General features: G+C 35.8%; 1 protein-coding gene across 5 annotated transcripts in view; it reads right to left on the minus strand.

Moving 5' to 3' along the window:
- Positions 1 to 26,999, minus strand: part of RYR3 (ryanodine receptor 3) — a 203,729-nt gene that overhangs the window by 157,149 nt on the left and 19,581 nt on the right. For all 5 annotated transcript variants that reach the window (XM_048949520.1, XM_048949521.1, XM_048949522.1 and 2 more), the window contains exon 2: positions 1,317 to 1,436. In XM_048949520.1, coding sequence (XP_048805477.1) covers positions 1,317 to 1,436 — 120 coding nt within the window. The remainder of the gene's footprint in view (positions 1 to 1,316; positions 1,437 to 26,999) is intronic.

Consider the following 26,999-nt stretch of genomic DNA (forward strand, 5'->3'; position numbering starts at 1 on the left):
GTATAATGTAAATTTCTCCTGTAAAACATATAATCTCATCCTCAAGTTCAGCCAGGAAGGATTCAGTTTGGATGTTAGGAAACATTTCTTCTCTGGAAAACTGGTCAGGTGCTGGAATGGGTTGCCCAGAGAGGTGCTAAAGAAATGTTTAGATGTACTATGTGGCATGGTTCAGTGGGAAAATATTGGTGGTAGGTGGATTGTTGAACTGGATGAAGTGTTTTCTAACCTTGATGATTGTATCAGAAATACATACCACATCACAGTTGAGCTGTCAGTCACTAAACAATTCCCAATTGCTCAAGAATTTTAAGACAACAGTTGAAACACATGTGAAAACTAAAGACTTTATCTTCCTCATGTGAAAGATAATTGATCATTTGTAAAATATATATACTTCAAATGATCACAAAGAATCAAAGTTCTTTGCAAAGAAATGCAAGTTTATCAGCAATAACTTTTTGCCTATGAGTTGCGAAAAGTCTTCTTATATTGCATAAGAAACACTTTGGATTTAACCTAGTCATAATATTTGGACTAAAAATAGGACAACAGGGCAGCATTTCAGTAGAAAAGATGCAGAGACTCCACTAAAAAACAGAAGGAGAAATAAATATTTGGGAAGAAAATAAGTAAACATACAGAACAAAGAAAAGTAACAGGATACAGAGAGTAAACAGAACAGAGGGAGTAGGTCCTGAAACTACCTTTGTTCTTAATGCTTTGCTTTAGTACAAGTCTCAAGTTTCATCTCATCCTTGCTCAAGCTCCTCCTTCTACTCTATTTTTTCTGTTCTTCCTTAATCCTTTTTTGTTTCCCCTTTGACAGTTGCTATCCTCACAACTTTTTAGTTACTTAATAATTATCCCAACTTTCTGCTTAATCAACATGATTAGAATTAACAGTTAACATCAGTAAATAACAGATGACAGTGCTTCTGAAAGTAGTCCAGTATATATACTATATATTTACATATATAGAGAGAGAACAAGATAATTGAAACTATGGCCACAAAGAAAAGAAGCTTTTAATTAACTTAAATCTTAATAAGAGACTGAGGATATACTCTTGAAAATACAAAGCATTTCAGGTACAGAATTAAGTTAAAGACTACTGGCTATGACTGTTAATAAATAAGTATGCCTCAAAATACTTTTAGAATCTCTAAAAAACCTCGTGTTGCAGTCACAGAAAGAAAGGAATACAAAGAGTACATCTAACATCACATTAAAGAAGCTGCAATTAAATATACTAATGGATAAGTGGGTTAACAGTCATTGATCAATTACATCAGCTGAGAGAATCTACTTCTTACTTTAGCTTCTGATGTTGGTTCCAAAAAGCACAGGCGATTTCCAAGCCCCTCAGCTGCCAAGCAAAACTTCCTTTGTTCTTTATGAATACTGGAAACACACTGCAGTACTACTTCGTCATCCTGTCACAACACAAGAGAGAAGAAAGGAAAAAAGTAAATATTTGGAAGTTACATACAGTAAAGCTACATGCATGCCAAAGGACTGGAAGACAGAATCCCTTTGAAATTTAATGCATTATATTTATATAACTGCTAAATGTACATACATATAGATTATATTGATGTGTATATACAGTTGCACACATTTGTATTCAAGAAAGCATCAAAGTATTGTGGAGCTCATATCTCCAGGATTTTGAGAAATGTTCTGTTCCCTTAACAGGGCCAGCTGCAGTGCCACAAAAAAAAAAAAAAAAAAAAAAATCATTTCTTTAGTTACCACAGCATGTCCTCTGATGCACAAACTGAACTTCAGAAGTCTCATTTAGTTTTGAAACCTCGTACAGCCAAAGATCCAAGTGCCGTTTTTCATGCGACTACTGAAATGAATAAGTTTCTCTTTCATAAGAAAATGTTTCAGGCATATTTCGAGAATGAGTGTGGAAAAAGTGAGGTACAACATCCTGATTGTTTAGTTCTTGCAATTACACCAAACTTTTACAAACTAGTACATAATACTATGCTCAAGACACCTACATACAATGTGACATGCCCTTATTTACCTCTTAACATGTGATACTAAACTTTACATAAGCATGTCGAGTTAGATTATTTTTAGTGTTCAACTGTGTCATACGTGTACACAGAAATAAAACATACACCTTAATTTCCAATGCCTGTTCTCTAATCAAGAATAAGACCAGTCATAGAATAGCATGTAAAACAAATTATTTTTATACAGATATTTAAGAGTTCACCAAAATACACTACCTTAAAAATCTTTTAGGGGGTGGAAGATGACAAAACAAGAGCAATATGATACGTGAGTGTCCTATCCAGCTATGCTATGACTGGTGTCAATTATTATAGTCAAAGCAGATACAGAGCAGCCGCCCGAACTAAGAGATCACTTGAACAATTATGTTCTAAAAACAGCACTTCTTTTTCCAGTCCATTATGCAACTGAAATATTATGACAAGAGAACAACTACTAACACTTGGAATAAAAGGTTGAAGTGACAAAATAAATTTCACCAAAGGAATTAAGTGAAGTGTCCTTTAAAATAAAAATTCAAAAGTAGTTTTTTCACTTGTGTTGGTCCTGACACGTGGGAAAGTTATGTGGCTTTCTTTTAGGTGACAGTTCATTGCCTGCTTACTGCTACTACTAACACAGATAACTATCACACTTAAGACTAACCAATCAGCAGCTACTGACAGCATCTCCTTATTAGCTTTGCACACTAGTCAATGACATTTTAAACTGTAATGTATGGAAATTCATCAATTGTATATATTAAAAATCAAAAAGCTAACATCTGTGGTAAATTAGGAGGTAAGAAGAATTATTTAAGTAATTCCCAAACAATTCATTTTCTTTTTCTCTGCTATTTCTCCAACAATTTCTGTAATTCTCAGAAATTCTCAACTTACAAATTTAGAAGTAAAAAAAACATTCATAAGCACCATAAGTTGGAAAAAAAAGCATAGTAAATAATATACCATTACTTCTCTCTCTAAATGAACTTTTCAAAGTTGAATCAGAAGTATATATATTTTTGGAGAAAAATCAGAACATAATATAAGATTAAAATAAAAACATTTAAATCATTTTTAACCAGCTGGTTCCTGTATTAACCTTAGAGGATACATATTTCACAAATCTGAAAAGAATAAAATACTAAAGTGTGAACTTATAAATACTAAGGATTAGAATAAAATTGAGGTTTGCACTTTCCAATGGCAACACTAACTGACTTACGCATAGCTGTAACTGTACTTGTCCTCATCTACTATGCTTACGTATTCTTCATTCCACACACTGTGTATACATAGTACCTACTGAAATTTCAGATTTTTTCAAGCCCTTAACAAGCCTTGTTGCCCTTCTCTAAACCTGCTCCAGCATCTCAATGACCTTTCAGTACAGAGATGCCCAAAACTGAACACAGTACTCAAGGTGGGGTGTCACCAGTGCTGAGTACAGGGGCAGGATTACCTCCCTAGTCCTGCTCACCACACCTTTCCTGATACAGGCCAGGATGCCATTGGCCTACTTGGACACCTGGGCACACTGCTGGCTCATATTCAGCTGACTGTCCATCAATACACTGTACGGGAACTGCTGAGTCACGGCCTGAACCTCTGATTGATCACCTGAGGCGAGCCATGAGTCAGCTAAAGGAGCACAGCTGAAGGCAATTCACCTGTGCTGCCAGAAGGGGTGGAGCCTGGCTGCACCTCTCCTGGACCTATTTAAAAGCTGACTGCCAGTGGGGAAGGATCTCGTCTGGAGATTCCCTCTTCTGGTGTTTTTTGTGGGTGAGCCTAGCATACGGGTAAGCCCTCCATTTATTCTCTCTTGTTATCTTAGTCTACTTTGCCTAACTCTCTTGTTCTTTCTTTTTTGTGATTATAACATCTTAATATCCATTGATTATACAGTACACCAAAGTCCCTTTCCATCAGGCAGTTCTCCAGCCATTCTTCCCCACAAATGTATGGTTGCTTGGGGTTGTTGTGATCAGAATGCAGGGCTTGGCACTTGGCACTATTGAAACTCATACAGTTTACCTTGGCCCATAGATCCAGTCTATCCAGGTCCCTCCGTAATGCAGATCAACACTCCCTCCCAACTTGGTATCGTCTGCAGACTTACTGAGGGTGCACTTCAACAGCAATGCATTAAGAAGCATGCAATCCACATAATTAGTAAAAAAAAAAAAAAAAAAAAAAAAGCTTTATTTTTTTAATTGAGCCACAGCTCAGTGATTCATTACCAGATAGTATTTAATCTCAGGTTTCAGGCCACCTTTCTCCTCAGATTTTATAATAATGGTAAACTTAAATTTAGAGTGTTGTCATGTGGTAATTAGCCAAAACATATAAAATTGATTTTAATTAAATCAATGACTTCACTTGCGGCAAAATGAGTCAGTGATCAAGAATTGATGCACTGCAGGCATGACTTTGCTTCTGCTTATTTCAATAGTTTTTTAACTCTAGATTTGAGAATAAAGGTACTTTTATGGCTGCTGAAATTGCTTCTTTATTTACGTAGCATATATATCCAATAATTAAGAATTATAATCACTCAGATAATATGTTTAAGTTGGTATAGAAGCTGCATTCAGCAACAAACTTCTGTGTCGCATTAAGTAGCACAAAACCATCAACATCTTAAACACATGCTTGCACATCTACATTTTTGTATAAAACGTTCAAATTTTGCTAGAAAAACATTTCATTTGTTACCTACTAATTCAACAACAGATTTACTGTTCTCTACCATACTCAGTACTAAAATGAACTCATAACATTGACATGACACTAAAAACACCTGCAGAAACACAATCAGCTTTGTTGTTAAAACCTGTAAATTCCAGTAAGTAGCTGCTTAGCAAAAGAAGTATGCATATTTTTCTTATATTTTACTCACAGCTGCATATAAATCTTCAAGCACATGAACCACTAACTCAAAGACAAAGCTACTGTGGAACTGCTCAAAAGTATGCTCTCTACAACCATGGAAAATTTTTGTTTGATGTATCTCCATATACAACATATATTCTTCCATAAGGAATTGTATATTACTATTTAAAAGGGTTTTTTTTAAAAAAAAAAAAAAAAGCAAACAAGTCTCAAAGCAATCCTACAACAAGTTGATGCCCTTCACAGCCCCGACTACCACAACACTGTTACACTTGCTGACTAGAGACCACTATTGCAAAAACTGCTCACAATCAAAATGCAGAGCCATCTTCCCTCTTGATAGAAAACAACCTACTCGTATTCACCTTACTGTATCACAAACCATAGGGCAGATGTGAGCAAACATGCTGATTAACATTTGAGCACTAGCTAGAGAATACTTTCTCCATGGGACTGCATTCATTCCCTGTTTTCAGGAATGATCTTGGAGAGCACATATAATTCACCAGAAACTGCCTTCTAAAACTGCTGAGTTCTTCTCACCAAATAAGGTATTACAGTCAGAGCTGAAAGTGCTCCAACTGTTACAGGAGATGGGGTTGAAAAATTCATCAGTGCCCAACACTTCCTTTCATAAGTTCAATGGTCTCACTGCAAAGTTGTCTCCAAGCACTTGCATTTTCTGCAGAACTTAGTCCAAAATGCAAAAGATAGAGTGCGTAGCTATTGTAAAAATAGGTTCTCTGTCATTTCTAAAAATCCAACATAGAAAGCACAGTCTTTGGCCCTTTTAAAAAATAATCTCAGTCTTCTATTTGAGAGACAAAAGACTCTTGCTATTTTCAAGCTGGAACTTGAACAAGAGTGCTGCCCCTAGGATATGAATCTGGATTTTCTTCTCCCAGAAAAAAATAAAACATGCACACACACACAAAAAGAAAAAAAAAAAGAAACGAAATAAACAACAAAAAACTCACCTCCAACTCTCCTGAACTTGACTAAATTAGAAGAATCTTAAGCAGGGGGAGTGAGGCATGGCTGAAATTACAATAGAGGAACGCACAAATGCTTGCTGGAACGTAACACTTGGTAGAGGTTAGCAACTTAATTTTGCTAAAATCTAGACTGCATTGCACCTGTTAGGGGCAAGAACTTCAAGGAATGGAATCTGGTGGCAAGATTATGCTGCTTATGATTTTTATGCAATTACCTAGGATTCATAGAATGGCCTGGGTGGAAAAGGACCACAGTGATCACCTAGTTTCAGCCACCCTGCCACGGGCAGGGCCATCAACCACCAGACCAGGCTATGCAGAGCCACATCCAGCCTGGCCTTGAACGCCTCCAGGGATGGGGCACCCACAACCTCCTTGGGCAACCTGTTCCAGTGCGTCACCACCCTTTGCAGGAAAAACTTCCTCCTAAATTCAAGGTGGATGAATACCATCATTTTCAGGACAGGAAATTTTTCAGCCCCAAGTATGGCTTATGAATATTAAGTGGCTAGTCCTTCCATCAGAACTCTGCCTGTTCAGTTTCCCCTTCTTCTATACAGAATTCAAGTTGACAACCTTCTCAACTCAGCTATAGAAAAACTGAATTCCTTTTTGTTTTGAGGGGAGTTTCTACTAGCTCCATTCAATAGCAGAAAGCTCCTGCACCACAATAGTTGATGAAAATTATCTTCATGTCACACACAGCCTGTCTTTCGCAGGCAGAAAAGTCTTAGCCTAGACAGTTGTTCCTCATCTAATCACCCATCTGACCTTTCCTTGAATCTTTTCCCATTCTAATATTTTGGGTTTTTTAAAAGACATGGTAACCAGAATTTCATGTGCAACTATTTGGACTAACTAATAAAAAGAGCAGCTAAGAAAAACAGGACTGTTCACCCAAGCCAGCTTTGGGGGCTGTTATCAGCATATATGGTATAAGGACAACAGTCACACTTAAAAGAAAAATAATCAGTAAATATGAATGCGAGCACAGTCAAACAGTAGAGCAGGTTGCACAGACTGGTTATACAGTACCTTGCTTAAAATGTAAATGGACAATGTTTCTCATGTGCAAGATAGAATTACTAGTATAAAAGACTGTAGCAAGATACAGGCTGGTTATTAGAAAAGCATGAGGATATCAGTGCTAAAACTGACCCTGGGTAGGGAAAGAAGTTTGTTCAAAAAACAGGTTATATCAACATCTGTGGATGTACTGTCACCTGGGTATGGTCTGACTTTTCTTTGATAAGGGAATATATAGGTCTCTTAAAGCTCAGCATTTCTAACATCCCATAATCTTTATGTAATCTTGCTTGTCTACTGTACGCTCAAACATGCTTTAGAATATTTGTTAGAGTCCACAGCTGAGGTCAGTATCTGGGTTGACACTGGTTTAGAAAAGCTTTTTGCTCAGCTGTTTCCACATTCACTAGGTACAAGGGTGATTAAAAGATATTTCACTTCTGAACAGTTTTCGTACGACTTCAAGAAGTTGGGGGGAAAAAAAAATAGTGCGTCCAACTCAGTTTTCATGTATAGTATATACACATACGCACAAAGAGAGACCAAAGCATTTGACATGAAATGTAGCAAAGAAGAAACATAAAAAATATTTTTCACTTAAAAGTCTTCAAGGTTAAGTCTTTAATAGTTCCATAATTTCCCTTCTAGTGGAAAACAATTAAGGGCTTAAAGCTTTAATAAGGTCAGATTTTGACAGACAACATCTAAGAAATAGTTACGATTCTTAAATTAATCTCATATCTACTGATGTACATTCATAATTGCCTGTTCTTGTAAAGCTTTGTCTGAATGTTTGCATGCCACTGACTTACGAAGAATGCCATAAACTGAAATGTACTTCTGCTGAGCACCTGGATTGTTCTTAAATGGTTTAGAGAACTGGTAAGACTTCATCCTGTTTAACTGGTTAAACAGGCTCACACTGCAGCATTATAAAATGCATTATAGTGGAAAATTTTCCACATGCCACAGTCTAATTTTATAATCTTTCATGGTTATTACTTTCTAATGGTCCTTATCAGAGTTCAATTCGCAGTTTCAAAATTAATGATACGATATTGGGGTTTTTTCACCTTTGCTGCTAGTGTTAGCTTTAGCCAAATATCCATTTAGATGTTATATCTATATTTCCAATGGCATGCTTTGCATACTTCTCCATTTTTTTATTTTAAAGGTTACACATTGAAAAAAAAGGAAGAACTTTGCTTCCTCAAAAGTGGAAGAAGCGTACTTCAAAATAGAATTCTCAAACACTTTCCACACTGTCATTCACTTTTTTATCTCACAAGCATATCAGTAAAACAGATGTTTTCTGTTTCCAGAACTTTCAGTTTTGTTCACAAGTTACAGCAGTTACATTTTGCCAAACTGCTAGGACACTTTTTGATAATATTCACTTACAGAATTGAAAATCTATTTCCCAGTAAGTGATCATTTACTTACTATGTAAACTAATATTAGAAATAAAATGTACTTAAACTCAAGCACTCAAGCAAAGTTTATGAAACAAAAAAGTCCATGTGATATTTTTCATTCTTGCCACGTTTATACAGCTTTGCTGCAATATAATTAACATTTCTTTGGGATCTCCAAGAAATGCACGCCACACAAATATTTCGGTCCCAAAATAGAGAAATTATGGCTAAGCTGTTGAATTAGGAGAAGGTCATGTAAATATATTATAGGCTTTTCTTTGCTTTTAACATCTCTATACAACCTGTCTGGCAAACGCTATGTGGTAAATCACACAGTGTTTGCCTGTCACATAATAAAGGGGTACTTAGGCACGACTGTCATGTTCTAAGTCATCACAAAACAGAAAGCAAATTATGAAAATCAGCCACCAGGACAAACCTTAAACCAGTGGTAGTAGTGAGCAGCTGGATTCTCAGCACACTTCCAGTACTTGTAACCAGTTGTTTTCAACCTCTTTTTTTATAAACTTAAAAGCCTTTCCTCCCTCAATAAGTGCACAAATTCCCCCTAGTAAATGCAGTCAGTTCGCTACACATGGATCTTTATGATGACAGCAGTTATTTGATGGAAATTCATGAAACGCCATCTGACAGTTCTCAGGAGACTTTAAAAATAGAGCAGGGGTTGTCAGTCTACTCCGTCAGCAGTGGCTGGATCAAAGCCTGATCTCAACTTTGGAACATACTTCCAGATCTTATATCAGGTCATCAGCAAAGTAGAATAAGCAAGTCATCAGACACCAATAAAATTAAAATGTACACCTTTACACTTCTGTTAATATTTCTGAATGAAATGCTTTAGAAAATGGAATGTGAGAGCCATTGCCTAAGGAAAAAAAAGAACTATTTGGATATCTTCTGGACTAATTTCACTATAATTGCTCTATATTTTGTTAAGTATACCCCTTCTTTGCAAATTTGCAAGCATCTCCAACAGGTACTACAGATAGGCAAGGACAACAAGGTTGATACACATATATATGAAATAACTTGAGTTTCTACTGTGGTGCATTATCTGTTTCCCAAACCTTTTTTTTTCCCCTCTAATTTTTTTTTTTCTATAAAACCCCCCCTCTTCATTAGTTCTAATATACAAAGAGTCTTACAAAGTATTTCAAGTACTGTGTCCAGTTTTGGGCCCCTCACTGCAAGAAAGATATTGAGGCCCTGGAACGTGTTCAAAGCAGGGCAACAAAGCTGGTGAGGGGTCTGGAACACAGGCCATATGAGGAGAGGCTGAAGGAGCTGGGAATGTAAAAGCCTGGAGAAGAGGAGGCTCAGGGGAGACCTTATTGCTCTCTATAACTTCCTGAAGGGAGGTTGTAGTGAGCTGGGGGTCGGCCTCTTCTCTCGTGTCATTAGTGATAGGACCAGGGGGAATGGTTTCAAGCTACGCCAGGGGAGATTCAGGCTGGACATGAGGAAGTATTACTTTTCAGAAAGGGTGGTCAGGCACTGGAATGGACTGCCCAGGGAGGTGGTGGAATCACCGACCCTGGGGGTGTTCAAGGAAAGACTGGATGTTGCGTTGAGGGACATGGTTTAGTAGGAGCTATTGGGAATAGGTGAACGGTTGGACTGGGTGATCTTTTAGGTCTTTTCCAACCTTAGTGATTCTATGATTCACTATTAACCATTTTGCTTCATTTTTCAGTATTTCAAAAAGGCTTGCCAATGAGGTATTTACAGTTTGATGTCTTCCTTTTATTTGTACGACTACATTTTTTTCAATTCTTCATGGAAAATCATGGGACGGTGTCAGTAAACCACAATGAGTAGCAACACTGTAAATGACATCCAAAATATTTATGCATTTTCTGTCATAAGTGATAAGTGCAAAATATTAAGAATTACCTCTTCAAATTTATACTGCAAGGAAGGCAGCTTTTTAACAGAACTAAAACAGTCATACAAGTCATATCAATGACTTTATGTAAATCCATGGCAAAATGAAGTATATCCTCTCCTATTAGACTAAATCTTGCCCTGCTTTCAAAAATGAAATGACTTTAAGCACATGTTAATTATTAAAAGGGCAAATTGACTAAGAAATCAGTATGCTTAGTGATGATCAATGAAGTGTTATCAGAAAAGAAGTGTGTATCCTGCTTTACTACATCAATGTTACTTAATCATAGTCTTGGGATTCGGATATTTTGCACCTCTGAGAGTCATGACCTTCGATGTAACATTATATGAGTGAATTAAGAAATAATAAGATGTATTAGTTCCTTTGAATGGAGGGAGCATTCTTCTGGAGAGAAAACATGAATACAAGAAATGTATGTACTCATGCAATAATATTTTGCTTGCTTTTCCCATTTCTTTTACGTCCATTACAATAAATTTACTTCTTTTTCAGCAATTAGCTGGCAACTGGAATTAGAATGTAGATGAGGAAAATTCTGGTATATTAAGTTCAATCTTCGTGGCTTCATTTATACATTTTTTCTGTGTAACAGATGCTCAGAAACATTAATGGAATAGCCACTGCCTTGTATCAATTACATATGAACCAATTTTAAAAAACTTGGTACCTGAAACTAAGAAGGAATCCAAATAGAAGCTATCAGCCTTTTGGAATCATAATGCATGACCATTACTGAATTAGTAAATATACCAATAGCAACAAACATTTAGGTCATATCTATTTCAAATGAGAATGAGCATGCACAGCACTCGCCATATTCTTTAAATGGCACGTTCTGTATACATGATCACTTATCTTTAAGACATTAACCATAAATATCTCAGATGCTTATTGAACATCACAGTTTATGAAGAAATGTAGGAAGTAAAGTATCAGATACTTACAGTGACTATTTTAAGAAAAAATTCCCTATATTCAGTAATCCTCTACATTTGCTACAGTTTAAAAGAGAAAAAGCATCAGATGCAGGTAACATTCCAGAAGAAATCCTTGAAGCAGGATTTGAAGAACAGACATTTTTACCAGCCTTTTTATGAAATATATGAAAAACGAAAGAATATCATTGAAAAGATGACAGAAACAAAATGTGAATATTAAAGTTTGTTCACCTGCTATCCATCACATGCCAAGTATTTGCAAGTATTTCTCAAGACAGACTATAGAAAGCAGTACAGTCATAATTAAGAAGAGTTCTAGCTGGGACAGGGCACAAAAAAAAAATGTACACCAATCATATGGCCATTGTAAATATACTCATTAAAATAAAAACAGCAACAAACATCTACATGGCTGCCTCCCTTGGACAATAATTTTCTAGATGTCTTGCAGTTATCACTGCTCCAATAACCAGAAATCTGCAATCAGTAGCAGCATTAAAAAGAACGACAGTTAAGTCAGCACTCTCCAACAAACTCATTAGATTAGAAACATATTTTTACATTTTAGCCACAGACATTTTATGTAAACCATGCTCTTGTTGTAATGGATCTATAACTGAGAGCGACTGTAACTAATGTGAATAGAATGACTTTTCATAAAATTAAGACAAATATTTCTCACTGTCTATCTAATTGATGTTACAAAGCATAATGAACATTCTTTTCCCTCATTAATTAGATGGTTGACCTGACAAAGAGAAGTGCATTTAATTTTCTAATTGGCTTGATTTCTAAAGAAATCTCAGTATGACTGTATTTTTCATTGTTTCTATGCCAAAAAATGGGTTATCAGTGTTCACATGTGTAAATCTCTTCACAAGGCTCAAAATCAGTCATTACATTTGCTAGTGAATAAGAGAGATAAAACTTAAGTTTGGACTTCATAGATTTTTATCATACGATCACATGAAATGATATTGAGACTGGACATGACATGCAGAGACTGTCTAATCCTATCTAGAGTTCAAAGCAAAATCAAGAGATGGATACTCAAGGACATCACCAGTGAGGTTTTGAACATCTTCAGTAAAGACTGAAGAAGAAAGCACCCAGAAACAAGACTTTTTTTAAGTCCTTTTTTCAAGTGATTTGGTGACATAAAGCACAGGGTCCACAGTTTCCTTGGATTTCCTTTTGCTGCTGATACTCATTTGAAGAAACTTCCCTGTCACCCTTTCAGCTCCTCAACAGATTAATCTCCAGACAGGCTTTGGCTACACTAACTACATCCCTGAATGGTCACCTGGACACCCACCCTAGTCACCTGTTCCTGCTTCTACCTCCTGCACTTTTATTTTTTCTTCTGTCGAAGCTTTGTCAGGAGCTTGTTCTTCATCCAGGCAAGTCTTCTGTCATTTTTGCTCAAGATTTTGCACATTGGAAATGGTTTGATCCTACTGATGGAAGATACACTCCTCTAAAAATCAACCAGTTCTCTGGTATATTCTTCCAAGAGGGACCTGCACAGAGACAATCCCAGGATTGTGATCCTGCTTTTGTCTCTTCCCTCCTCTCAGAATCCTCAGTTCCTCTATCTCATGGTAACAGCAATCAAGGCTATCACCGGCTTTCAAGCTCCTGACTAGTAATTCCTCACAGGAAAGTATCAGGTTCAGCAGAGCACCTCCTGCCACTAACTCATCTATTGTCCATGTAATCAACAAACTTCAGAAACCTCCTGAATTGCTTGTGCCTTACTATGTTGCATTTCCGGCAGTAGTAGGTCTTCAGGAAAAGTCATGGCCTACAATCTAAAGGTTTCATCTTGCGAGTCCTCTGAACAGCCTCTCCTCTTCCTAATCAGGCAGTCTGTAAGACACACCACTACATTACCACACACCTCAGTTGGTCCATTAATCCTAACCTATAAATAGAACTGGCTCACCCCTGTTCAAGAGCACAGCACCATGCATTCCCACTGCTCTGTCTCATAACAGGCTGCTTCTCCTCTTTTCCTCCTTGTTTCTCCTTCCTAAAAAGCCCATGTGCATTAATTGCCATATCCCAGTCAAGTGAGACTGGAAACATTATTCTGCATGTATTTTCTACTTGATTATTTTCTACTTGATTCTACCTAAGAGTAAACATACACCAAAAAATTTCACATGACATTCAAAGACATGGCATATCAGTCAATCGGATCTAGATTTGCTAAGCATACAGTTTCTTAACAAAAAGTGGTATAGAATTCTACTGAGATATTTATTTAGGACAAGTTTTATTGGGTCTAAGTTATGCCAGAAATTACTTTCAGGGAAAGCATAAACATTAGTCCATGCAAGTTAAACTTCTTTGGCTTTTCAACGCAAGGCTTTTCAACACTGGTTAGCATTTTGGTTAATAGACTGTGTCTAATTCAAGACTCAAATGACTGTTTCTCAAGGGAAAAAGTAAACAGACCGGGATGACTTTTCCAAATATTTAGAGTTGCTGCTGATATCCAAGAAAGGTAAAGATTTGTAGCCAATTAAAGCTCCCCAACCAGGAGTTGGATACAGTCTTGAAGCCATGATACGCCCTTAAGATTTAGACCACATTCCCTGCAGCAAAATACATTCCTGCCTATATTACTCTGCAACATCTTTCTTATTTCTTACATATGAGACTTCCCTGAATTTACTGTACATCCTCCATATTATTTCTGTCCAACTTCTCAGCAATTATGAACAGTTCTAGATAAGATTCAACCTACTCTAAGAGTAAGATCGAAACATCAGTATTAGTTCTTGTTTTAAGAACTAAAGGAAAAAGATTCAGTGCTACTTGTGGAAAGAAATGACTTAAAGGAGACTCCATATTATGCTGAACACTAGTTAGAACAGTTGCAGTCCTTGAAAAACACTTCATACAGTAGGAAAAGCTACAGGATTTACAGCACGCAGCATATGATCAACATACTTCACCCAGCAAATTTCTTATCCATGGAGCAGAACATCCATTAAAATCCATGTCTCTAGAGACAAGAATGTCATACTGGAAAAAATCAATCACTTTGCACAAGTTCATGTGGATGACCTCAGTTGCACTTCTCTTATCTCTCTCTCTCTATAGATATACTTAAATACCTAAATAAATATGTAAACTTATATAAATATTTAATCTATATATTTATAAACAGATATATGAAAAACGCAAATATTTACACACATATAGACAAATGAACTTATCTTCTTAAAACCTGAGATTTCAAGTAATAATTACATAGAAAGAAAAATAAAGAGATGAGGGAAGACCAAACGGCTTAAACACAGAAATATAAACAAGTTCTTTCTGTCCATTTTGTACCTGTGTATCTTGTTTATTTATGTCATTTACTTTTTGACTGATTGCAAATCTAACCATTGACAAAGTTGTTTTTTTTTCTTTTCTCAGTGAGGCCTTGGTTGTTGCACCACTTAGAAGTATTCCTTTCACAAGTTACTACCTAAAAGGTAGTCTCTCAGCTGCATGTTATTTCCAAGTTACTGATGCATCACACTAATAGAAACTTCCCATTCCACCAAGTTCAATGGTTCAGGAAAGGAAAAATCTCTCTCCTTTTTCATTTTGTTCAGTCTACTCCTAACTCCACCACTCAGGCAGCTGTAAAAAAGTAGTGTCTCTCATATATAGTTTCTAGGAAATAATTATGTTCTGTCATTTGTGCTACCAGTCATGTTTGAGATTAACATCAGGAAACCTAGCAAAGAAACGCACAGCAGAACACTTACTATAACTTAGATAAAATAGTTCAAAAAAATTCAGTACAAAATCAAGTGTCTGAAGCTAGACAGTGTGTGAGGAAAAGATCTAGTACAGTTGAGACCAGACAAGCTCAAATGCTTGGAAATAAACAAGCGCTAAAGTGGCTAGTATGGTTATTGGTGAGCAATCTATCCTTTGTGACTCATGTTTGCAACACTGAGATGTTACTAAATCTAGGATGATAAAGATATGAAAATGACAGCCTCTACAGCTGCTGTGTTTTTATATACCCTTGCACACAGTATTTTACTATGCGTATTTTCCTGATTTTCTATTTTTATGCCTTCTATTCCATGCAAAGACTAGTATGCTTAAAAATATCAGCCATAGAGCAATTCAGTGAGAGTAATGAGAGGATAAAAATTAGAGCACACAAAAAAATCACCTGTTTTGATAAGTTACATAGAAAGAACATAGCAGCAAACACAAACAAGCTCAAAATAGATGACAAATGATGTAAATCATCACAAAACAGCAGCATGGAGAAAATCTTTTCAAACTAATGAACCTGGCATCACCTCCGCCCTGATGAAAAACGTGGTACTTGCTTCTTTTCACACCTTGGCCTGGATTAATGAATTTCCTTGCTCTGCTGAAACTTTTTTCTTTTTTTTTTTTTTAAATCTTCATATCACATCACCATCTCATTTTAACTCCTCAGAACTAAACAAACCAGGAGGTTGAAGATGAGTAAAGATGGCGTCAGACAATATAGCTGCAAGATTCACTGTGATTCCCGCATAAGTACAATTGTTCAGTGTCAGTAGAATGAATTGAGTGTAGCTTTCAGGAAAAAAAAAATTAAAAAAAAAAAATCTTTTCTACATGTCTCCTTTAAATCTTCTAAACGTTATTTTCAGGACCACTCTGCTTATTCCTATTCAACAAAACTACTAATGTATTATTCTAACGTTACTTACAACACAAAGTGCTTACTGTAAAATCAACAATAAGAGAAATTACTTGCAAGTGGTAATAGTCCTGTCCCTCTTGGCAGCCAAGAATGTAACCATGACTTATAACTGGCTGGATATTTAAAGTGTTAACAAATAAAAATAAAATAGAAATCCACACATACCAAAATTATCTGCCTATTCTGCCTAGAGTTACAGAAGATTTTACAACGATATTAGCAAAGCAGAAGTTATCTGATGTAATGCCAGCAAGCTGCATTACCCTTATTCTTCCTTCTCAGCAGTCAGTAAATAATGCACTCTGTATTCCAAAACATTTTTGAACATCCACCAAAAGCTATTCTAAATCCACAATTAAAAGGCAAAGTGCAACCTTGTTAAAATTTTGTCTTCACGTATACACAGTCAGTTTTTACCAGCATGCATATATATATTTTTGGGCGCTTGAAGATCTCTTCATCATTTCTTTTTTTCTCTTCAGCAAAAAAGATAAAACATTTATGCAGAAATATAAGACAGGATAGATAGAAAAAGAAAAAAACCTTCCAGCTTTATTTGATTATTTAGTAAATAAGTGAATATCTTGTAAGAGACATGTTTTTCTTGTAGGAATGCACCAGGAAAACTACAATTATGCTTACAGCTGTTTAGAGCTCTTCCCACCTCCTCTTCTGTCAAGCACTTTAAAGCACAGTGTGCTTAAACATGTTGGGATTAAGCACACAGTTACAAGCAGCCTTCTTCACTTTTCAGTTATCTGTTAAAGGCTGACTACTCATGCTCTCAGTCAATACATTCCAGATGGAAAAAAGCAAAAACAGAAAGTTCAGATCACCATAGTAGGCAACACGTTATCTTTACAGACCTTTAGCAAGATGAGATTTGTGAGTGCGATTGCTCTGATAAAACCCTAAGGACAAGCCTAAGCTAATTGCTTGGAATAGTATTTCCTTCACAGGCACAAGAAGTCAAGTAACAATTGAATTATAAACACAGCAGACAAATGTACAAGAAGTATATAGGACCAATAATTAAAATAATGAATACTCAAGTTAGAAAAGAAGACACTTTTAATATTAAGCGAATGAAATACATTAACCTTTTCGTACTTTCATTCATGGAAAAGACTAAAAATTGCAACCATATTAGCTGTCCTACATGATTACTTCTCTGTAGATTTATGAGATCTTAAAAAAAGAAAAGTATTCATCTCAAGCGATATCTGATTAAAAAAAAAAAAAGTCTACATTTTGAAAACTATTTTCCACTAAACACTACCACCATTTCCATGACAAGATGTGATGGCACAACCTGGAACATTAGGAAACATCTATTCATTGTATGTGTGACAGAGAACTGGCAAGAGGCTGACGTCCAGAGACTGTGGAGTCTACTCCTTGTTGATCTTCAAAAGCTGCCTGGACATGGGCCTATGCATCATTAAAGGTACAGTTTAATCAAATGACTACTACTAATTTTTGGACATTTAATTTCTCAAAGTATATTGAAAACTTATAGGTAAGCCATTCTAATTACCAATAGTGATAAAAAGAAAAGTGAAATACTTGCTCCATCCTGTCAGAAAGGTCACATCATGTCTATAGAGTTAGTGTCATTACCATTAAACAGTCTGCATCCATCCCATCCTTAGTAAGTTGTAGAGAACACGATATTCAAGGTGAAGCTGCACCACACTAGTGGTGGGAGGATCACCTCTTCTGACCAGTTGGCTGTGCTGTGCATAATGCACCACAAGGAGCAGTTTGCACCTTGGCTGCCACGGCACGCTTCTGGCTCACATTCAACCTGCTGGGGATCAGTCCCTCAAGATTCCTTTCTGCAGGGCTGCTCTGCCGCCAGTCTTTCTTGTGAGCTCCCCCCCCCCAGAGATGACAGCTTGCTAATTCTAAGATTTGATAATGATAATAGAATTGTTGTTCTGATTTTTTCATAGTACATTGTTTTGCATACATTTATAACATTTTCAAAATCAGTCACATATTCCCCCCTACTGTCCCCATTCTCTTACACTCTAAAAATTACCACTCGTATCCAAAAATATAAATTCTCTTAAAGTGTTCTTTCGGAACCTTCATGCTAAGTAAAGTAAAAGAAGTTATTTTGTTTTTCATCTACTAGGGTGTAAAACTGCTCGCAAATATAGTGGCAATTTATTATTGTAAAATCTTTATTCTCTTGTAATTTTTTCTGAATGCGAGACTTCTGCTTAGAATGAATTTCATAATGTCATCTTCCACCTTCAAAATCTGTTATACTGTGGATTATTTTTGCCACAGTACTGTTCCTTTTCTAAAGGTTGAAATTATTTCAACATCACTTCATGCAAGAATATTTTCATACTCATCACAGTATGTTACTGGTGTCCTGAACTTCAAAGGTGGCAATAGTACTGTTCCTGCACATTATGAGACTGTACTTGAGTCATCATCTTAACATTCCTTTGTCCTTACAATGTTTTCTTCTGCTTGCTCAGGAGGAAAACATGAAGAATTATTCTGAATTAATGACATCGTATATCGGAGGGTCAATTATATTTATACTTGACAAAAACCTTGCTTAGAGGAAGAGGTACAAAGGAAAAGCATATAGCTAAGAAGGGACAGAAATAGATCTAATCATTAGATAAGAGGGAGTGTTTCCTGTATGGTCACAGGATTCCGTAAGAGTTAAACTGGATACGGTTGCCATGGAGCTAAGACTCCCATAGGAAAAAAAATTACAGCATTTTGAAACATTTGTTGGAAGAACACAGGCAGCTAAATAAATGACAGTGCACCACTTTCAGGCTCTATTAGGTCACTTAAATTCTACCTGCAAGTGGAAAATTGAGGGTATGGTTTTTAGAGGCTTTATCACTTCTCTGAAAAGAGTGGTTCAGTCCTGCAAGAGTTTGCACAGGTAGTATTCAATGCACCAAGCCTATTAGAGCTCAAAAAATGTTTGGGCAAGAAATATGGTTTGTTTTTTGGGTGATCCTGCATGGAGCTAGGATTTGAACCTGGCAATACTTCCGGGTCCCCTCAAACTATGGTTATTCTATGAGTATATTTCACCCAAAGACTTTCTGATTTTTGTCTGAGAACTGTAAGGAAGTGTCATGTGCAAGACTACATCATTCTAATTGAATCTTTTTTTTCTATAGAAGTAAAAAGTAAACTGTAGTTTATGGTTTAAAATGCATGTAAATGAAAAAAAGATAAATTTGTATTTAGTCTTTCAAATTCTTTGAAACTGCATTCCTGCTATTAAATTTGATCACAAAGTCAGACTGTTTATTCCAACAAATCCATACCTGAGAGGGAGTAGAATTATTCCTTACAAATACATTGATGGGTCACAATGTTGGTACACAAGAAAAAAAATGTAATACATAAATACATTTAAGCTGAAAAGCTGAAATAAGTTTCAAATTGCTAGACAAAAGGATCGTAGATCCTAGCAAGGAAAAAGATATAGCTAGCTTTAGAATTCTTTCATTCTAAACTTCAATTACAAATGGGTTCAATGGCTTCAATTCCTTCCAGTACTATATTCCTATGATAAGGAATAAGTAAATATTTCCACGTTAAATAAAAGCAACTGAAGGACTAACCTAAGCAAAGATAATTCAGGCAAATGCTCTGTGGTTAACAAAAAAACAAACAAACAAAAAACAAACAAAAAAACCCCCACAAAAATAAAAAATATCAAGTGCTAACAAATCAATCAAACAGAAAAAGATTGGTTCAGTGACCATAAGCATGCAAAGTACCCATATCTGTTTGTTACATCTTTTTCCTCTTCTATATTCAGGAACATTTACTCCTCCTCACACCTCTCAAAATCTCCTTTTCCTTGCCTGTTCACCTGCAGCCTGTCCAGTTACTGATCAAGGAAAGTTCTTTGTATCACAGAAGGTATTGTATTCCTCTTTTTGTATAGCACCAAGCAAATCCTAGCCCTTGTCTGGATGCAAGAGTGTTATACATTTTTAAATCAAAACCCTCAAATACCAAAACACTGCTTGTGAAGATATTCAATATATACAGTCACAGGTACCAGACAAAACTTTCCTTGCATACAATAACAGCTTGACAAAGAGTTGTGAACATTCTCAGAGTCCTTCTTCAGAGCACATTAATTATGCTAAGTTCAGTTTTTCTGTCATGGTTCACTTGAGATAAATCTCTCCAGTTTGGCCAAGTAATTTCATTGTTTCATTGGTCTGAAATTACCACTGCTTATCATACCATAAGGATGGCTGTACTACTTAATATTGAATCATAATTTTTCAAACAAAACTATCTATAAATGTAGAAATACAAATTCTGATTAGCTTTGCCCATCCAACATACGCATCAGTATCTTCCTTTTTGAACCTGTAAGCTTTTATGTCAACCACCTCTGCCTCCTAAATACTTATTAGGCAACAGTACATTCTCATCACTCGCAAATACAAAGGACTGACCTTTATGCACAGCCTTGGGTCAAATTTTATCTAGTTCTGCATTTGAACACCACACTAACTTGCAATTAAATGTGAAGTCACAACCTGCAGCCACTAATATAAGCTCAACTAGTAGTTACAAGATCCATCAGACAAAGCGACTAGATTGAACAGCAATTTTTATATGTACTTCTTATAAAGGGCATTCTAAATAATTTTTTATAATGGCAGTTAGAGACGGGACAAGGGGAAATGGCTTTAAACTGGAAAAGGGTAGATTTATACTAGATACTAGGAATAAAATCTTTACTGAATTTCTGTTCCAGCTGAGACACTGGCACAGGTTGCCCAGTGATCTGTGGAAGCTCCCTACCTGGAGATATTCAAAGCCAGGCTGGATGGGGCTTTGAGCAACCTGATCTAGTAGGAAGCAAGGGCCCATAGCAGGGAGTTTGGAACAAGATGGTGTTAAATTTCCCTTCCAACCCAAACCATTCTATGAGTCTATGATTCTATGAACATTGCAACAGTAGAAGAAATACTCAGGGAGAAGCAGGTGTTGCTATTGCTTCAGACTGATATTTTCAGGCAGTATCACATTCATATTGTCATAGGCAGCATTTCTCAAATACAGTAACTCGCCATCCTGTGTATATCCAAAATGCTTAAACTCATCAGTCAAAACACTATCTTTGTAGTTATGAAAAAGATTAGTATAAAAAAGTACAGAAACAAAGATCATTTCAAGAAACTAAACAATGTTCAGTCATATATGCCAAGAACTCTGACACTGCCACCAAAGCAAACAGCACCTGGACAATGACTTGATGTGATGGTTTAATTCATGTACTGCCAAAAGCTCTCTAATTTTGCTATATGGTATAATGCTCACTTCTCAGTAAGGAATTACTGTGATTTTACCTCTGTCTTCTGGAGCAGCACTTGAAGAATAGCTCAATGACTTCCAGTTTTCTGTCAGAACACCTGGCTCAAGAAACAACAGGAGAAGAAAACAGTACAGAGAACCTTGTATGTTAATCCTGTCCAAAGGTACCTAAGTTATACAGCTGGCTGACAGGGTGTTTCCCTGTGGTTTCCCCAGTGTGCTGAAAATTCTTGTAGGGATGCTCACACAAAAAGTTGGATAATTTCAGGAAGTAGCTTAAGGCTAGGATAATTTTCTATCAGCTCCCACGTCATGACTGAATTCTGTTACTACCACTCAGTTTCTTTAGACTAGCAGTTAAAAACAGATGTGAAAGATAAAAGAAAAACGTATTAAGATAGATTACAAGAACACGACAGACCTGTACCATCACGCACTTCATTTTTAAGCAGCACTAGAACAATTCTCCTGACATAATAAATTACCTATAACAAAATATCACTATAATCTAGCAATTTTTTTTCCTCAATTTTTTTCCCTCTATTTTCTATGCTTCCGATATCACACTTCAGAATTCTGTGATTTATGATTCTAGATGATCTTCATATTGGCCAGAATTGAAAAGGTCATATTACCACTCTAATTGACAAGTTAAGCCTTATATACGAGGCCTTATTTAGTCAATGATGTTATTTAAGCCTAAGGTCAATCGTGAGAGAAGATGACTTGGGAAGATGCCTAGCAAATAAAAGTAGATGAGTCTTTCTAACAAAAACAAACTCTTGTTGTGAAATAAAAATGGCATGCTCAGGATGAATCTAGAATATTCCATACCAACAAGCTTCCTGATTTTGAAATTAATCACAGAGAGATGACACTTCTTGATTCAACTATTCTCAGGGTGAATTTTTTTCCCCCACCAGTAACAAGGAACCAAAGGATAGAACTTTATAGCTTGTTGTTTGCTCAGTAATATGGCAAGAACTACACTGGTTAGCAGTAAAGGACCATCTTCAATAAGTTATCTGCAGTTAGGCTAGCTAAGCCGTTCATGGTAAGTCATCTCAAAACAAAAATGAACAAAAGCCTGAGTAAGAAAAGCCTTTTCTGTCTCTTTTGATAGAATACTCCCTAATAAGGAAAAATGCAAATACTTATCACCTCCTTTTAAACTTTCCACTTAGGAAAACATTTTAATAATCTCCTTGCAAACTACCCTTGCAATCTCATTGTGTAACAACTCAGTGAACAGAAAGTTTTGTTTGTTTGTTTGTTTTTTATAAAGGTGGAACAAGCTGTCTGCTCAAAACAACATTTAAAACTCTTTTAGAGTACATTTGTTTCTCTCTAGTGGGGCTAGTAGCTGCTATATGTTGCTTCTATCTTTTGTAATCATAAGAGCAAGTAAACAGCATAGTTGATGCATTAATTTCATGCATAAAAGAAATTAAGTGTAAAATATGCGTTTGAAAGTTTTGAAACTCAGGCTGATTCACACGGCTAAAGCAAGAGTAGTCCTTAATAAGCCAAACTTGATACCCTGATCTCCATTTTGCACATTCAACTGAAATAACTGTGGGAGAAGTACTGTACACATCAATGATGAAGAAAATAATTCACATCCTATAGTTCGCTCTGGAAACAGCATTATATACATTTCCATGAAAATTAACTAGCTAATGTTTCATCCTATAGTAAGCGCTTACTTCTCTTGTAAAACAAAAATTTAGATTGATGGGCTTCTAATTACAGAAGCTTTTAGAAAATGCTATTATACTTAACTTCATTTTGTATGTACAAAGAAACTATTTCTGTTCCCACCTTCATAAAATTCACATTACTTTTTAAAATTTTATATACATTAAGAAAATACATCAGCATTTTTACTAAGGTAAAGAAAAGCATAAGGAAAAAAACATTTTATGGTCTTGAATTGACATAAATTATCCAAATATTCTACATTCACGACAACTAGTATGAGATGCAACATCACTTAATTTTACAGGTTGCAGAATTTTGGATAGGTGTGTATCACAGTCTTACTAAAGAACCTATTCCTAATGCCAACCTGACTCTTCTGACACAGCTCCCTACCATTCCCTCAGGTCCCGTCACTGTCACCAGAGAGATCAGCACTTGCCCTTGTACTCCATAGGCAGTAATGAGGCCACGTCACCCTCAGACATCTCTTCTGTAAGCTGAACAAACCAAGTATCTTTAACTGTTCCTTTTAAGTCACATCATCACCTAGTTGTTTCACTGTATTCATGCCCTTCTTTGGGCACTGCCTAGTATTTTTATACCCTTCTTATACTGCGGAGCCCCAAACCACACACAATGCTTGGGGTGAGGCTGCACCAACACTGAGCATAGTGGAATAATTATTTATTTTGATCAGTTAACTATACTGCACTTAACTCAATCCAGGATGCTGCTGGTCCTTTTGTCTGCCAAGGCACACTGATGACTCATTGAGCTTTCCATCACTCCAAATGCCCAGATCTCTTTCTGCAGGGCTGCACTGCAGCTACTCATCCCACAGACTGTACATACGTCCAAGATTACACCATCCCAAATATAAAATCCTGCATTGTTTTTGGTAAATTTCATACTTTGTGATTGCCCAAGGCTAGTACTCAGTAATCAAGCACACAGTTATTTCACCCACTCAGGAAGGTAACTTACAGTAGAGCCAACTAAAAATTTTCCCCAAGACAGTCACAAAAGATACAGTACAGTAAGTAGAGAAAACTGCTGAGTGATTCAGCCATCAAAAGTGCACGTCATCATCAGCCAGTTCCTGTAATATCATTTATATAAGATTTCCTAAACTACTTTCACGTGAGGAAATAATACAATCAAAATAAAGATAATGAGAGCCAAATACCACGTTATTTGGATAAGACTATTTTTAAGAGATCTGCAAAACCTTTCTAAGTAAGCAAGTAAAGAGATTACAGAGACAAATTCAGTCTACAGCAAATCACAGATCTTACAGGAAAGGTTTAGGGTTTGCAAATTGTAAAGTTAATTTTTCTTCTACACATTCAAAAAATGTTGTTCCCAGTTAATCCTAATGTATGTAATTAGCACATAGAAAACAAAGGCAAAAACAAAGTTTTAAACAAAGTCTTGGAACATATTTTTAATGTAATCATTCCTTACTTCCACTGATAGTGACTGATCAGGAAGCCACATCTTATTAATCCCTATTAGTACTTTTTTTCAGTTATAGTCAATATTTAAGACAGTCTACATACCTATGGTATGTATAAAAAGGAAAAAATGCAGACATGCTGTGCATAGACCAGTGTCTACTCAACTCTACTTTTCATAATTTTGACTACATGGAAACTAGAAAATCTATTGATTTTTGCATTTTAGAAAGTGCCACCAAAACAGGCACATATTATAGTAGAAAGTTGAGCTAGAATTTGGAACATAATACTGTCAGTTATTTGGAAAGATGTTTTAATTTTTTTTATCACTGTTTTAAAATCAAACATTAACTGATGTGTACTTAGCACGTGCACCAACACTTCTACACATCAAACATTTTCTGATTTCTACAAATTACTGATATTAAACACCTTTAATATGCACCAAGTACATGTGCATTCTGGGAATTTTCCATATAAAGAGATTATGACATAGTATGATGAACTTCAGAGGGAGTCTTGGGAGATGGAAGTCATTTGGCCTAAAGCATTTTAGTGAACCACCTAAGGCATTTTAATTTGTATGCTAAGCGTGATGTTCCTTGTACTCACTTTTGGATGTGATACGGCTGATGCAATTTGAAATCTTCAATGGTTTAAATTAGTTCCGCAGCTGCTGCTGAACAGCTGGTTGAAGTCTGAGTTAAGTTCTATTTTTTGTACAAGTAATTAATAACGGATTTTATTTAGGTTGATTCTCTTGTGCTTTCTTTTCTTTACATTATTGACAAGAATTCACATTGTTACTCTTGAGTCAAAGGATGTTGATATTCTGGTGTTGGCGAAGCTACCTGAATCCTAAAGTAATCAGAATACTCAAGACAGAAAGAGATGTTTGTAGTGAGCTAAAAACAGCCCAGGCTTGTGCTGACTACTCGTCTTACCAAGGAACCAGCACTTGCTTAGTTGGATAAAAACCCAGTAGAAAGAAGAAATCTGATATTACTACTGAATCTCTCAACATATTCTGCTGTTTAAGCTGCCTCTCCTCACGATACACCAGATGAGTGAACAGGAAAAAAGAGGTAACCTGATCAACATGCTGATCACCAGCTCCCATTCACATCTAAGCCAAATCTGGCAAGACAGCTATGACCAATAGCAGGTGCACAACTGCTGATGAACTCCTATGTGTATGCATCATACTGCAGGTGAGACGCTATGGAATAGAAACATTTTTTTCCTGTAGACTTTTGTAATTCCTATGCAAGTATCAATTTTGAATTACTTTAGACACACTATAAGGATACCACAAATTCGCTAATTCTTAATATTCCCGGAAACTGTTTTTTTCTAAAATTACAGTAGTTACCCAAGTAAAGTGGGAAAATGGCCTTTTTTTTTTTTTTTTTTTTTTTTTTTTTTTTTTTTAAATGTGGACATTCTTTTAAACATCTTACATGATTTTAAAAGCCTTCCAACACTGAAACTGCTACATTCTACATTATGAGGAGCAAATACTTACCATTTCTGAGTTTTGAACTTTTTTGGAGGAAAGAAGTAAGAATGAAGGAAGGGGGAAGAACCTGCTTTATTATCAGAATGCAATACAAATAAAGAGAAAAGTCCTAACTAAACTTCTATAATTTAAGAAAATATCTTGCAGTAATTAGAAAAACTACAATTTTTTTCTTACTAAGCAGATATTTTGATGATTCTTTACTGTCACGCCTTAGTAAACATTTGTGCTGTTAGTTGTTTAGAAAAGAGCGTCAAAGTTGTCAGCCATGCAATGTTATCAATTTTCCAGAAAATAACTGTTTTTCTTCTCATTAAAAAATATTACTTCATAAAACTGTACAACAGTAATCTGTCCAGTAACTGATAAATACCTACTCTAGATTTCCAGTTTGTAAATGAGGGCAGGTATAGCCCCCTATCTTTCCCACAAACATCTCCAAACATACTAGTCAGCTTAACCACAGACAAAGACGTGCAAAATTGCTTACTCATTCTTCACGCTATAGCAACTATAGAAAAGGTATATCAATAAAAAAATTATGTTGTTTTGCTAGTGTAAACTGAGGTCTACAGGAATCACGATCTAAGGTATTCAAGTTTCTGATACATTTTATCTTATGTCATGCCTTCCAATTTTTCTAGATTTTCTAAGATCATTCTGAGATCATTTGTTGCACCTACAGGTATTTGTATTTTCCAGGATTAACTAAAATGCCTAAGGAATTGTCTGGTAACTCCCATAATGATATTAAAAACAGAATGCTAAAACTAAATCTGTAAATTGAACAAATGAACCAAAATTTTCATCAAGACATAATTTAATGTATCCTGTTTTCTTTCTTTCTTTCAAAAGCATGTTTGTGGCTGTTTTCTTAAACAGAGATGATTGACTGAGGACTGTACTTACTATGCATCCATAATGCTATGAATGTACATTAGGAAAAATACACACTTTGTAAACGAAGTCAAGAAATAACAACTTTAAAACAGCATCCTGATTGAATTTAATGTATTCTAAATAACTATGTACAAAATTTATTTTTCCTCTCTTCTCTGCC

The sequence above is a fragment of the Lagopus muta genome, chromosome 6 (genome assembly GCF_023343835.1).
Source record: "Lagopus muta isolate bLagMut1 chromosome 6, bLagMut1 primary, whole genome shotgun sequence".
Classification (NCBI taxonomy): Eukaryota; Metazoa; Chordata; class Aves; order Galliformes; family Phasianidae; genus Lagopus; species Lagopus muta.